Source organism: Rhamphochromis sp. 'chilingali', assembly GCF_963969265.1.
Source record: "Rhamphochromis sp. 'chilingali' genome assembly, chromosome: 1".
Taxonomy (NCBI): domain Eukaryota; kingdom Metazoa; phylum Chordata; class Actinopteri; order Cichliformes; family Cichlidae; genus Rhamphochromis; species Rhamphochromis sp. 'chilingali'.
Window position 1 is genome coordinate 39309105 of NC_137929.1, and position 15047 is coordinate 39324151.

General features: G+C 39.1%; 1 protein-coding gene across 1 annotated transcript in view; it reads left to right on the forward strand.

Moving 5' to 3' along the window:
• LOC308408036 (Fc receptor-like protein 5) overlaps positions 1-11111 on the forward strand; it is a gene marked incomplete at its 3' end in the record, with an annotated part of 241472 nt that extends 230361 nt beyond the window's left edge. Inside the window, exon 9 of the mRNA XM_080900085.1 lies at positions 10980-11111. Coding sequence (XP_080756211.1) covers positions 10980-11111 — 132 coding nt within the window. The remainder of the gene's footprint in view (positions 1-10979) is intronic.
• Positions 11112-15047: the final 3936 nt, after the last annotated feature.

Here is a 15047-nt window from a genome sequence, read left to right on the forward strand (position 1 = left end):
TGCTCACCCTTCTACTCACTTAGCTGTAGTCAGCCTGCAACCCACAGCCATGCAACTCTCTCCCGTCTCCTCACTGCACCATAATCTAGTATGAAAGAACAGACACCTCTCCCCCACCTTTCACTTTCACTCACAACCAGGTTCAGAGACAAATAGTAAGACTCCACTTGGGGAAGTCTACTGGACAGATGGGGCGAGTCCCTGCCTCATCAAGGGCTGTGCCTCCATCATCGACCAGCTCCGATCTATAGTCAGGCCACATTAGGAACCTCTTCACTTATCTTAGTAGCTCCACTTCGGACATCAGCAGATGTCATCATCTAACTTCTCAATTGTGTTTATGCTGATCTGGACCAGCCAGCAAGCACTGTGAGGGTCACACTTTTTGACTTTTACAGTGCATTCAATACCATCAGGCCAGCCCTCCTGGGTGATAAGCTGACAGTAATGCAGATGGATGCTTCTCTTGTGTCCTGGTACCTTTACACCACAGACTTCAGCCACTGCACTGAGACCTGCCATCTTCAGATGATTTCTGATAACTCTGTGAAGGGTGAATTCATCGGTGGGGATGATGAGACAGAGTATCAGGCTGTGGTTCACTCTTTGTCTCGTGGTGGGAGCAGAATAATCTGCAGCTCAATGTGACAAAAACCAAGGAAGTGACTGTGGACTTTAGGAGGACCAGGAAACCAGTAAACCCTGTTTTAATCCAGGGGGTTGACAGTGTAGACAGTGTGGAGAACAATAAATACCTCGGAGTACACACTGACAATAAACTGGACTGGGTTAAAAGCACAACTCCACTCTACAGGATGGACCAGAGCTCTCTCTATTTTGTGAGGCAACTGAGGTCTTTTAACATCTGTCAGACAATGCTCTGAATTTTCTACAAGTCTTTTGTAACCAGGGCCGTCCTCTAGTACGTATTCTGATGTGACATTGTCTGACTGTTTTACAGAAAGCAATATAATACTTGTGAGCCCGGTCCACCCAGTTACTGAGGGAGAAGCTGTTACGCTCCACTGCAAACTGAGGAACAAAACTTTAAAATCCTCTGTGCTTTTCTTTCGAAATGATAACCTCATCAGCAATGACACCAGAGGGAGGCTGAATATCCCTGCAGTGTCAAAATCAGATGAAGGCTTTTACAAGTGTCAATATTCAGAAAAACAGTCACCACAGAGCTGGATGTCAGTAAAGGGTAAGTTTGTTTAAAACTCTTCTTCAGTCCTTCTTTTTGCAAATACTCCCTGCAACAACACTTTTGGTGTTTTTATGTGAATATGGATCATTTTAAATCACATTAATGTACTAATAGTAGTGAGTATTCATACTTTGTGAAAACAACTGAACATAAAACTTAAAAATAAAATGTATTTGTTTTTTATTGTAGCGGTATCCAGGCCTTTAAAGTCTTCATTTACTGCGCAGATGATTATTGGATTTGTTTGTGGGATTTTACTGATTGCTATCCTACTCGTGATTTATCTGAAAGTCAAAGGGTGAGGCCTTTTCAATTGATTAAAATCTGATTCTGCCTTCAGTTTCTAATGCAAAATAATATATTTTCCTTATAAAAATTATTGAGTAATCATCTTAAAGAGCATACATGTTTATTAGTTATCAATTATTTCTATTCACTTTTTTTTTCAATATTTTTAACATTATTTTCTTTCAATTATTTTACTACATTTTACAGAACACAGTGCAAACAAACCCATGTTGATTCTGCAGATTCTGAGGTTAGCCAGAATGCATGTCAGCTTGAAGCGCTCTACTCTGAAGTCCATGGTCAGTTTTGATTAACTAACCCAAATCTTCAAAAGTTTTTAAAAGATACTGACAAAAAACCTTTATGATGTACCTTTTTTAAATGTACAGACATATTTTTAAAATTAGATTCCACTTTTGCAGCATTTCAGTTTCTGAAATATCATTAAACTCTCTGTTTTCTGTCATCTTTTAGATGATAATCTGCTGTATGCCCTGGTAATGCACAAAAACAAAGGTGAAACCCAGAACAATGCAGGTATTTTAAACTAGCATTCAATTCAATTTCAGTTTTCTGTTCATGTTAGTTAAACTTGATTGTTTTTGTAATTTATGTAACATCTAACACACATAATCTGGACCTTAACTGGTTTCTCCATTTACAGGTAGACCATCACAGGCAGCAGCGGATGGCGCTATCTATTCTGAAGTCAGACTACAGGAAAACAGCTCTTGGTAATATAGGCACATATTAAGTCTACATCATCTGTATATATATTTTCATCCAAGTTCATAGAAAGAAGCTTCAGCTTTACAGCAAGAATTTCCTGAGTTTGAATCGACCTAGTTGGACCTTTCTGTGTGCAGCTTGCATTTTATGTGTGCCTGTGTGGGTTCTCTCAGAGTACTCCGCTTCCTCCTACAGTCCAAAGACATGCATGTTAGGTTAACTGTGTCTGTGAATGTCCAAAGTCATCTGACTGTGTTAGCCAAAATGTTCAGGGTGTATCCCACCTTTTTCCCTGTGACAGCTGGGAGAGGGTCCAGGAAGATTTTCTCTGTAATTGAACATATTTTGCATCTGTAGCCCTTACAGTTGTCTGGATTGGTGTTAAAGCTGCTTCTTTCATTTTTTTTTTAATACTTTTGCACTTTTCCACTTGAATTCTGCTTGTCCTTCAGTCTTGTCCACACTTCCACTTAAAATCTAAAGGTGAGAGGTCTTTCTCTGAGTCTCCCCTCTTTTGTAAAGTCCCCCTCCTGTTTGGAAATTGTTTATAACATATTCTGTTCAAACCTGCCAAACTCTCAATAAATGTGTCACTGTTAATTTCTGTGCCTTTTTAGTACCACATAAAGAATATATATAAATATCACATGTGGTGATGTGCTATACAAATAAACCTTACTTGATTTGACGAATAAAAAAAATGTGGTCATCATTAACAAAATGCATGTGTAATAGTGTGCTCCAGAAAATTTTCATTTAACGTTACTACTACTGCTAAAATGTGATCTTTGCATAAATTTTTAATTTTTAATCACATTGGGGAGTGAGAGGGGGACTCAAGGTTAAGACTGCATTCATCAGCACTACTCAAGGGAGGATCATTCTACACTAGGGGAATATTGCTCACCACAAAGCCAAATTATGTGATTTGGTGAATTTGAAATTTAATTTACTGATTAATTAGTAAATTAAATGTGAAATTTGCCTTCAGTTTTTACATTTTGTTGCAGTTATGTATGTTGTTAACTTGCATGAATAGAGAGCAGCCAAGTTAAACACACCTCCAACATCCAATGAATACAGAATCATCAGAGCTACTGAGTCTGACAGTGGAGGATACAGCTGCCGGGGCAGAAGGGACTATTTCTTCTCAGAGTGGAGTGATATCATCACACTGACTGTGTCATGTGAGTTAGAAAGAGCACTACCTGTTGCAGCAACAAAAGATAAGGATGGTGCCAGTGTCTGGCAGCCTCGCCTCTGTCAGTGCACCCTAGGGCAGCTGGATGTCCATTATGGGCAGTATGGTGGCACTGTGGTTAGCACTGTTGCCTCACATCAAGAAGGTCCTGAGAAGATCAATTCCACCATCAAGCTGGGGTCTTTCTTTGTCGGGTTTGCATGCTCTCCCCACGTTTGCGTGGATTCTCTCCAGGTACTCGAGCTTCCTCCCATAGTCCAAACATATGCAGTTAGTGGGGATAGGTTAACTGGTAACTCTAAATTGCCCATTGGTGTGAATCTGAGTGCAAATGGTTGTCTGTCTCTGTGTGGATGGATATCAATAACCCTAAAGTATATCAATAACAAAATTGCTCCAAGATATTTTTCCAATTGTCTCCCAGTTTCTCACTGTTACAGGACCCATAGATGTGATTTGTCATGTGCTTTTCTAAAAGCCAAAACACATGGACAAAACAGTCATTCTGTGCATCAGTTTGTAAAACACAATTTTATGTTTATCTAAATGACATTATGAGTGACAGAATGTAAAATACAAACACTTGCAGCATAAGCTACATAAATATTTACTGAGTTGTTTTGCTGCTATCATATAAAAAAACGTCTGCTTAATTACAAAAAGGTAACAAACATGAACAAATCAGATGGTGTTGTTGGGCAAATTGTGAGGAAATGCTAAAAGTTTTGTAGCATTTGGCTGCATTTGGCGTGTTGCAGTGAACCCAGCTGTATTTCAGTAATAACTATTACGATCAGATTGCCAGAGCAACTGTGGGGATCTTCTCGCTTCGCCTTATTGCTTGAGGCTTCACTTGTGATACATGCAGCATTGATTCTGCAAATAACTGTCAAGTCTTATATGGCATGCTTACACCTCTGTTACTTTGCTGGGCTGGAGTTCATTATCTATAAAAACACATGCATCAGAAAATCAAAAAAGAAGGACAAATGAACTTACAGCTCTCACATAACAGTTGTGTTTGCAGTTGTGCTCTGTTATCCAAATGTTGGAGAATCAGTGTTTATTTTTATAGTTTTTTTTATTTATGTAGTCAAAGATTTAACATTTTTATTTCTGTGTGGTTCTGTGCTGTGTGATTACTGAATGCTATTACACAATTATGTAAACAGTTATCTATGAATGCCTTAGTTTTAGAGCTGCATTTTAAGCAGCCGAGAAAAGCTGAGAGAGGGAGCAGGACTTCATCTTGCCTCACACGTTAGTTTCACTTGCTTCCTGTGGGTGAATTTATGACCAAACCACAATTTCTTCATAATGGAAAAACACGTTAAAAGAGTCTGCATTGATGTAATGGGATACCTCACATTAGTGAAGTTCAGCTTTGTCAGTTAACATGAAAAATTTCACTTTTTTAGACACACATTTCACTGTTGTGAAAGTGCCAGGATCATTAACACGTGAAAATTTAGCCCGGGTATGTATGGCACCTCTCTTTATCAGTATAATTTGATACGTTATTCATCTATTAAGCATTTTTTAAAGTGCTTATAAAACTTGGTTTCGTTGGTCGCAGTCTCTCCCAGCTGTCTTCAAGTCAAGTCAAGTGGCTTTTATTGTCATTTCAGCCATGTACACTTGTACAGTACAGAGTGAAATGACACTGCATTCCTCCGAGACCCTGCTGCTCACATATAACGGACAAACACAGAACTACGTAAAGTGCAATGTAAACAAAAATAAACAAGACAAGACAGTGCAACACTAGACAGAGCAGGATGATACAGACACAAGACAGTGCAATGGAAGAAAGCAAAATGCTGAGTATTGTGCAAAAGTAACTTGGTGTCTGTAGGTGTGTGTGTGTGTGTGTGTGTGTGTGTGTGTGTGTGTGTGTGTGTGTGTGTGTGTGTGTGTGAGAGAGAGAAACTGCAGATAAGTGCTTGGTAGTGACATGTATTTAAGTGTGCATGTGTGTGTCAGTCCAATCACTGAGTGTTCAGGAGTCTGACGGCTTGCGGGAAGAAACTGTTCTGTAGTCTGGTAGTGAGGGCCCGGATGTCTTAATGTGAAAAGTACTGTGTACACCCTGTTACTTTGTTACAAAGTACTTTGAGATTACTTTGTAAACTCTAAAAGGAAATAAAAGTTTAAAGGTGCATTTATTAATCAAGCAGTTTAATATTTTTCTTTAGTGTGTCATCAACGGTTTGTGGCCCTCAGCAATGAGTGTACAGTAGTTATGCCTACAATCACCAATGATGGTTGTGAGAGTAATTATTATTGCTGGTAAACCTTGTACCAAACCTAACATGCAGACAAGTAGCAGACAAAGACAACAAAATGTTCTCAGTGAAGTTTTCAGAGAGAGAATAGTGCATTTCAAAGGTTTTGTCTGGCCTTAAAGTTCAATATGTTAAAACCCTTAACTATAACTAACAAAGAAAAAGAGTCAATTGATGAGACTCTCAGCAGCCATAATAATCACATTACTAACTTATAACATTATAACTTGGTGTTAGCTTGATATTTGTTAATAATTTGAAGACACATATGAGTCTACAGGAAAAAAATAAAAACTTTTCACAAACTTATGTCTGCCTGTTCCTCATCTCCCAGCATGCTTAAATTAATTTACAGGGATCACGAATACCTTTTATAAGTTCCAGTAGAGTAACAGCATGCAGGTAGAACAGAGTTTTTTTTTTTTTTACTGTTTAGATATTTGTTGATATTTACTGCTTTTTTTTCCCAAAGAGTTTTGCAATAAAGTTCTCAAACTTTTACACGAAAAGCATCCAATTTTGTTTCCTGTAAATTGCATCTATTCAAAACCCTGCAAGAATACCGCAGACCTTGTGTGTTAACGTTAAATACATGGCGTTCCTCTGCTACAACCTGCCCCATTACTGGGGTGTGTTGTAACACATGCTACAGAGAATTGTAACAATTAGAAAAAAGAAGCAAAAACTGAATCCACACCAGAGAAAGTACACAAGAAGTGGTTTAGTGGAATAAAGGTTTTTGTGTTTTGTGTTCCCTACAACTGACCATAATCCAAATTCACTCTTTTGTGTGGGTGTGCAAATTAGTTTAACAGAAAAAACTTTCACAACACCACAAATACTTAATAAACATTTTTTTTTATTATTAGTCCCATGCGACTTGTCAGTCATTGTTTAACTAACTGTATTTGCGTAGTACATTAAAATAAGCAGGGGGAAAAAGCATCATAGTTTAATATAAGTCATTTTATCTGTAGCTGTTTAATTACTTAACAAAGTTTAGTGCTGGTCAAAAAAAAATACTTTCGTAATGCAAATTATCATCGGTGTATTTGTATTGTTTAGTTTCACTATATTTGTATGACAGGTCATTTGATAAAAACTGCTTGATAAGTTTGTGCAGCACCAGGACAGTATAAACATGTCACAGTATGCTGTGGCCAGATCTTCTTAAGGTGTGTTAGTTCTGTTGAAAAAGGGAAGGAAGCTGAAAGAAGAAGTGTTAAACCCTCTTTGTTTCCTTCTCAGCTCTTTGGTATCTGCTGTGCTGCTGCTTCACTCTCTCTCTTTACAGAAAGTTGTAGAAGTTTTCAGACGTGTCACTGCTGGATGTGAGGATGGGAGCCACTTTGCTCTGTGAGCTGGGCCTATTCTGTGAGTACATCACTGACTCCTATTGTTTGATTCATACTGATGCATAAACATGTTTTAGTAAGAAGAACAGAGCATCAGTCATTTGTACCATTTCAGGTCATGTGATCAGAGGACTCTCATGTTTGTTACCAACATGTTTGTTTGTAGACTGGATTAGATTTTAGTGCACTGACTCAGATCAGAGTGGAGCTGGTTTAGTTTATCTAAGAAAGGTTTGTTTCTCCATCAGTGATAATTTGATGCATTTAAAATCATAATTTAAAACCAATCATAGTAGACACTAGTAAAACCCCAAATGTTTTATTTATGCCATACTTGATTATTTGAACCAATGTCTGAAGTTTCTGTCTTTATTGTAGTGCTCTGTACGCTCCTCTGTACTGGACACACTCAAGGTGACTGAACAGTTGTTTTATTTTATTTATGATTTTTTTTTTATCTCCACATACGGCATCACTCTTTAGCATTTTATCTTTCTGTAATTCTGTATTTATTTATTTAGAACTGACATTTTAACTAAAAAAAAAATATTTTATGAACACAAACACAGATTGTTTCATGCGTAAAAGTGTTTCAGATTTCCAATGGTGTGTTTGTGTTGGATTCTAGCTGCTGTGCTAACTATTGAACCCAACTGGTCCAGTTTTGTTATTCAAGAGTTTGTTACCTTCATATGTGACATGAATGAAGGTGAAGACGCTGACTGGGAATACAAAATCAACAAGGATGGTCGAGAATTTATCCCCTACAACACACACAAAGACTATACATTAGAAATTAGCTCTAAGGGTGACAGTGGTGAATATCAGTGCTCTGGTCGCAAAAAGAGGTCACATAAAACAAAGAACAGTAATACTGTCTCTATAATTGCATTAGGTAAGTCCTCTGTGAACAATAGCATGTATTGTTCTGTTCAAATTATTTCCTTCCCTTCTTTTTTATAACAGCAGATAAACTCAGGGCCACACTGACAGCAGGAACAACAATCATACCAGTAGGGGGCAGTGTGACACTGACCTGCTCTGTGCAGAGCTCTGATGGATGGAAATATGAGTGGTTCAGACGAACCCAAACAACCTCTGAAGGTCAAATCAGAGATCAACAAAACAGAGATATCAGAGTATCTGAAGGAGGAATCTACCGCTGCAGAGGAAAAAGAGGAAACCCAGTTTACTACACTGATATAAGTTATGATGTCACCATTGAGAAAACCAGTGAGTTCAGTAACTTAGTTTGAAATATACATTCACTCATGATTATCAAACATACAATGTTGAGTTTTCTGTGTTGATTTCATGTTTCTGTTTGTATCTCAACTGTTAATATGTGTGAACAGTTTCCAATAAAGTTGTTGTAAAACAACAACCCAACTGGCCTCAGATATTCAGAGGTGAGACGATCACTCTGACATGTGAGGTGCAGGAAGGAGGTGAAACCACTGAGTGGGAGTATGAATGGAGAGGACCCAGGACACCCACACAGTGGACACACAATAATGATGTGACATTGAGAGTTTCTGAGTCCAGCAGTGGAGACTACATGTGTAAGAGTCGACGCAGAGATGACTCCTATTCTTCAACAGAGTGGAGTGAAGCCTTCACATTGTCAGCATCAAGTAAGTCATGTGTGTATATACATTATTATTATTATTATTATTGTAGTATTTTGAGGCAAATGAATCTAGTGAGTTGAACCACCTAACTATATAAGCTAAAATATTTTATATTTGGAAGTATTGAAAGTCATGATTTTCTTCTGAAAACCTTCCAGTATTCATTATTGACAAAACTTCACTCATTTAAATTTCAATACTCCCATCCATCCATCTTCTTCCGGCCCTGGATAAATGGAAGAAGATGGATGGATGGGAGTATTGAAATTTAAATAAGTGAAGTTTTGTCAATAATGAATACTGGAAGGTTTATCCAGAAGAAAAACCACGACTTGTATTTTTGAAAAAGGGTCAAAAGCTGGGCCCAACTCAATCCAACCGTAACATAAGATCTAAAAGCCTAAAAAGAACAAAGTGTTGCACTTTGCAGAGAATTTAAAGACATAAAAATACTTAATTAAATATCATAAAGAAAATCATAAAGAAACCATAAGGTCATAAATTGCTGTTAATGTGTTTTTGTTTCTACTTGATGAAACATCATGTGCGTCTTCTTCTTCTGTATTAATGCATATGCTATAATTATTGAATTATGTGGCTACTTACTAGATAATAAAAAAGACAGAAATGATGAAAGAGTGAGTTGACGTAAAGCCATCAGTGTTAAAGCTGCTCGGAACCTTTAACTGTGTGGTCACAGGAAATGGAAGTAATACTGCTAGAGCATCATGCACTGAAGAAAAGGTCAAGGTCTAATTTAAAGGCAGATAATAGCCTTGCATGCCTCAGGTAGCACAGACCAGGGCAGTGTGATCCTGACCTGTAAATTGTGATGTTAAATAATATGTCTTTTTTCTCCTGCCTTTGTTCTACATACAACAGCAGTTAAACCAAAGGCCCAACTGACTACTAACAGCAGAGACGTTCCAGTAGCAGGCAAAGTGACTCTGAACTGCTCAGTGAACCTGTCATCTGAATGGAAATACTTCTGGTACAGAGGTAATAAATCCTCTGAACCCCTGACTACACAAGATGCTGCTCCTTCAGACGGACAAATCAGTGTCTCACAGGAAGGACTCTACAGGTGCAGAGCAGGAAGAGGAAACCCAGTTTACTACACAGACTACAGTGATCCAGTCAACATTGATAAAAACAGTGAGTTTGACTGAAAGTTAATGAGTATACAACCTTCAAAAGATTGTTGTGAGCCTTTCAATTTGACAATATTCAATATGATATTTGTATAATATTTAAAGTTTGAATAGCTCTTGTTTACCACTGGGTCATTGTTACAAATTGACTTTAGCTGCGTAGAAATACCATAGTTTTTGAAAACATCAACATTATTTAAAGGTTAAAAGGTTCAGTACTACAGAGCCATCTTTAAAGTATAACTATGCAATAACATATATTTTTTCCTCTAAGGTTAATTTTTAGTGCATGTAATTTTTCTAATTGTTGACAGAAGTTACACCATCACATCGACATATTGTGGTTTAAGTAAGATGTTTTTGGTCAGTGGAGACCTAACAGCACAAAAGCACAGCTCCATCCTGTATTGTATTAACAGTCCAGGATACTGGTGGTTGTGTAATAGTGCGAGAGATAATCTTAGTACACTTTTGTCCCCTTTGTACTAAGTGAGCATTGTCTAAATACCACAGAATACTACTGCAGAAAACAGTACTAAGTATTGTTTTTGACCATGTCCATCCACCTTTATGACCATAGTGTACCCATCTTCTAATTAATGCTTCCAGCAGGTTAACGTGCCGTGTCACAAAACTAAAGTCATTACAAACTGGTTTTTCGAACATGACAATGAGTTCTCTGTGTACTCACAGCCACCAGATCTCAATCCAGTGGGGCACCTTATGGATATGGTGGAACAGGAGATTTACATCATGCATGTGAAAATAACAAATCTGCAGCATCTACCCCCCCCCCCCCCCCCTCCCACACACACACACACACACACACACACACACACACACACACACACACACACACACACACAAAGTAAAGGAGAGGAAATGATGATTCCTGCCATGCAGTGACATAATTATATGAAGATTTCCATAGGTGTCAATATACAGGACAAGAATGTTGGGTTCTAGCATATGTTTGTAACCTTCAGGTTTATACAGAAATACTGTAATTGGGATTATTTGTGTTGTTCTTGTGCCATTAAAGAACCCTAAATCATTTTGGAGAATCTTTATACATAAATCTAATTAGAACCTAACATTTATTGCAGCAGAGCCTGGGCCTGAAAACTATTAGTTTCTCACTCCTTTGATTGTTGGACTTGTTTGTGGAATTTTACTGATTATTCTTCTTCTGCTGTTGTGTCGCTTCAAACTGTCAAAGGGTGAGGCCATTTCCATCTTGTTTTTGCCTTATTATGTGATCTAAGTATTCATGCATCTAGTCTGAAGTAGATGTACTGTCATTGCACCAGAGCAGTTTGAAATTATTTTCTTTTTCGTTTTCTTACAGATTCATGCTTTAAGAGGTTGGTTCAACCCTTCCCACCCCTTTTTCAACCTTCTGGAATTGTTACATTTACAAATTTATGTTATATTTTTATTCCTCCAGGCCTCAGATCAAAAATCAGCACTCTGCTACAAACCACATGACCAAGCAAGATGAAACTCAACACATTTCTCCTGTTCAAGGTCAGCCTTCACCCTGCATTGTTTTCTTGACAAATTGTAAACTCTGAGCTTAATACAATAAGTCCTGATTAGATGTATTAGAAGATGCTCAAATTGCTATATATGACTATTTATTTTGTATTATTTATTTAACCATTGGCTTGATTTTACTCTGTATGTGATTCTTTTTTCTACAAATCAAATAAAGACATCAATGACACAGAAAAAGGCACAGTATGTACCATGGAAAATAAAAATGAGTAGGACTTTTAATAATCTTTTTTTTTTTTTTGTGTGTCCTGTTTGGATCTTTAGCCATCAGACTTGTTGTCTTGAGGCCAAGAAAGATGCCAAGCGGATTTATTTTACCAAGTGGATCATCATGGCCTTGCCATATTGGTCCATTTGATTGACCTTTATTATGATTATGAATTCATTTTATTTTCAGTTGCTACAAACGGGACAGACATGACTGTGGGATAGGACAGGGGGAAAGAATGAAAGAAAGAGAGGGAGAGAAAGAAAACCAAAGGGGAGAAGAGACGGTGAGAAGGGGGGGAAGAAAAAAAACAAACAAACAAACAAAACACCTGGATCACCTGTATGGAGAAAAAAAACAGAAGAGAAAGCAAACAAAAAAAAGAGCAACATAATAAAAAAAACAGCACCATCACAATAAACTAGCTAGCAGTAGATAACAGTAGATACTAAATAATAAACGATATTGTGCAGCACGCAAGATAGACAGCGCACAAGGTGCTTTGAGGCAGCAGCCAAGAAAAGTGTAGTCCGCGTCTGTGAACACCCGTGTGTACACCTGTGTGGATCAGCATGCTTGCATTCCGAAGGTTTCTCCATGTAAGGATCTGCTAGGGAGTGTGGGGAGCCATAGCCCCGTCCACCAGGGTATGAAGCAGGTATGGAGGAGATCCAGGCCCCAGATATCCAGAGGCCCCAGAGTACAAGGACCCGAGGAGGACCACCAAAGGGGGGAGAACCGTGCCACCCTCCTGGGAAGAGCTGAGTAGAGCCCCAAAGGAGAGGTCACCCAGCAGCTACGGAGCAGAGGCCAGAGGGGTTACAGTGGCGTGCCCGCGGGCTCTGCCGGCAGCCAGCTGTGCCAGAGAGGACCGAGCTTCAGGCCCAGAGGCCAGAGGCCTAAAGGCACCCCACCCCCCGGAAGGAGCCGAGCCGGGCGACAGGCGCCAGGCCCCGCCAATCAGCCACCAGGAGTGAGCCGGTACATACATGAGCGCCCAGCCCCAGACGACAAGGACCACCAACACACCAACGTCTGAGGGCATCAGCCACCGGCAGGGAGTGTGGTGAGGGGAGATAGGCCTCCGTACTTTAGAGGGCCTGAGATGTACCCAGAGAGGTCGAGTCTAAGACCCAACCATATAGACACAGACGAACAGGCACACGCAGACACAGACGTGCATTCCCACCCCATATGCACAACCAAATACTCGGCACTCACCCAACGTGTAGACAGACACAAATAGACACTGCACAGACAGTCGCACTCCCCAAACATACTCTATATCCCAGGTCCAGGTACCCCCGCCCGGACCTTTAATAATCTATTAATTAATGGATAACTGTTTCACTATTTCAGTTGAATCAGAGGATGTCACATATTCTTTGGTGGAGCTTAAAAACACCACTCCAAGGAGTAAGTACTTTATGTTGGAAACATTTAGGGGTTTAGATGTTTTTAAAGCGAGCAATATTTAAAGAAAATAAAGAAAATTATTCTGGAGTCAAACCGGGAAAATAACTTGGTGACTGTACAGCAGTAAAATAGCACATTGAGATTTTTCACTGTAATTATGTACTTTTAGACAGATTAGAATGTATTGTAAACAAAATAAATATATCTGCAAGTTACCATTAATTACTGAGGAATTTTTTGGCTTTTTCTCCAGCTCAATAAAAAGTTCTGTATAAACAAAATCAAGGGGAATGATGACAAAAGAGCAACTAAACCCTAACCAATTTAATCCAGAATATCCCCCAAACCTAAAAATACCCCAAATTAAGTGGCAGTGGTAAACTTTTAAAACTATCAGTCCCTTTTTTTTCTTTTCATGTTTGTAATATAGTGTGCACTTTGGGGAGAGGGACTCTGGATTGGTGAACTGGGGTGGTGGTTCCCCTCTTCAATAATAGGGACTGAAGCATTTCAGTGGATCATGCTCCTCAGTTTCCACTATAAGTCTACAGGGAGTGCAGAATTATTAGGCAAGTTGTATTTTTGAGGAATAATGTTATTATTGAACAACAACCATGTTCTCAATGAACCCAAAAAACTCATTAATATCAAAGCTGAATATTTTTGGAAGTAGTTTTTAGTTTGTTTTTAGTTTTAGCTATTTTAGGGGGATATCTGTGTGTGCAGGTGACTATTACGGTGCATAATTATTAGGCAACTTAACAAAAAACAAATATATACCCATTTCAATTATTTATTTTTACCAGTGAAACCAATATAGCATCTCCACATTCACAAATATACATTTCTGACATTCAAAAACAAAACAAAAACAAATCGGCGACCAATATAGCCACCTTTCTTTGCAAGGACACTCAAAAGCCTGCCATCCATGGATTCTGTCAGTGTTTTGATCTGTTCACCATCAACATTGCGTGCAGCAGCAACCACAGCCTCCCAGACACTGTTCAGAGAGGTGTACTGTTTTCCCTCCTTGTAAATCTCACATTTGATGATGGACCACAGGTTCTCAATGGGGTTCAGATCAGGTGAACAAGGAGGCCATGTCATTAGTTTTTCTTCTTTTATACCCTTTCTTGCCAGCCACGCTGTGGAGTACTTGGACGCGTGTGATGGAGCATTGTCCTGCATGAAAATCATGTTTTTCTTGAAGGATGCAGACTTCTTCCTGTACCACTGCTTGAAGAAGGTGTCTTCCAGAAACTGGCAGTAGGACTGGGAGTTGAGCTTGACTCCATCCTCAACCCGAAAAAGCCCCACAAGCTCATCTTTGGTGATACCAGCCCAAACCAGTACTCCACCTCCACCTTGCTGGCGTCTGAGTCGGACTGGAGCTCTCTGCCCTTTACCAATCCAGCCACGGGCCCATCCATCTGGCCCATCAAGACTCACTCTCATTTCATCAGTCCATAAAACCTTAGAAAAACCAGTCTTGAGATATTTCTTGGCCCAGTCTTGACGTTTCAGCTTGTGTGTCTTGTTCAGTGGTGGTCGTCTTTCAGCCTTTCTTACCTTGGCCATGTCTCTGAGTATTGCACACCTTGTGCTTTTGGGCACTCCAGTGATGTTGCAGCTCTGAAATATGGCCAAACTGGTGGCAAGTGGCATCTTGGCAGCTGCACGCTTGACTTTTCTCAGTTCATGGGCAGTTATTTTGCGCCTTTGGTTTTTTTCCACACGCTTCTTGCAACCCTGTTGACGATTTTGAATGAAACGCTTGATTGCTCGATGATCACGCTTCAGAAGCTTTGCAATTTTGAGACTGCTGCATCCCTCTGCAAGATATCTCACTATTTTTGACTTTTCTGAGCCTGTCAAGTCCTTCTTTTGACCCATTTTGCCAAAGGAAAGGACGTTGCCTAATAATTATGCACACCTGATATAGGGTGATGATGTCATTAGACCACACCCCTTCTCATTACAGAGATGCACATCACCTAATATGCTTAATTGGTAGTA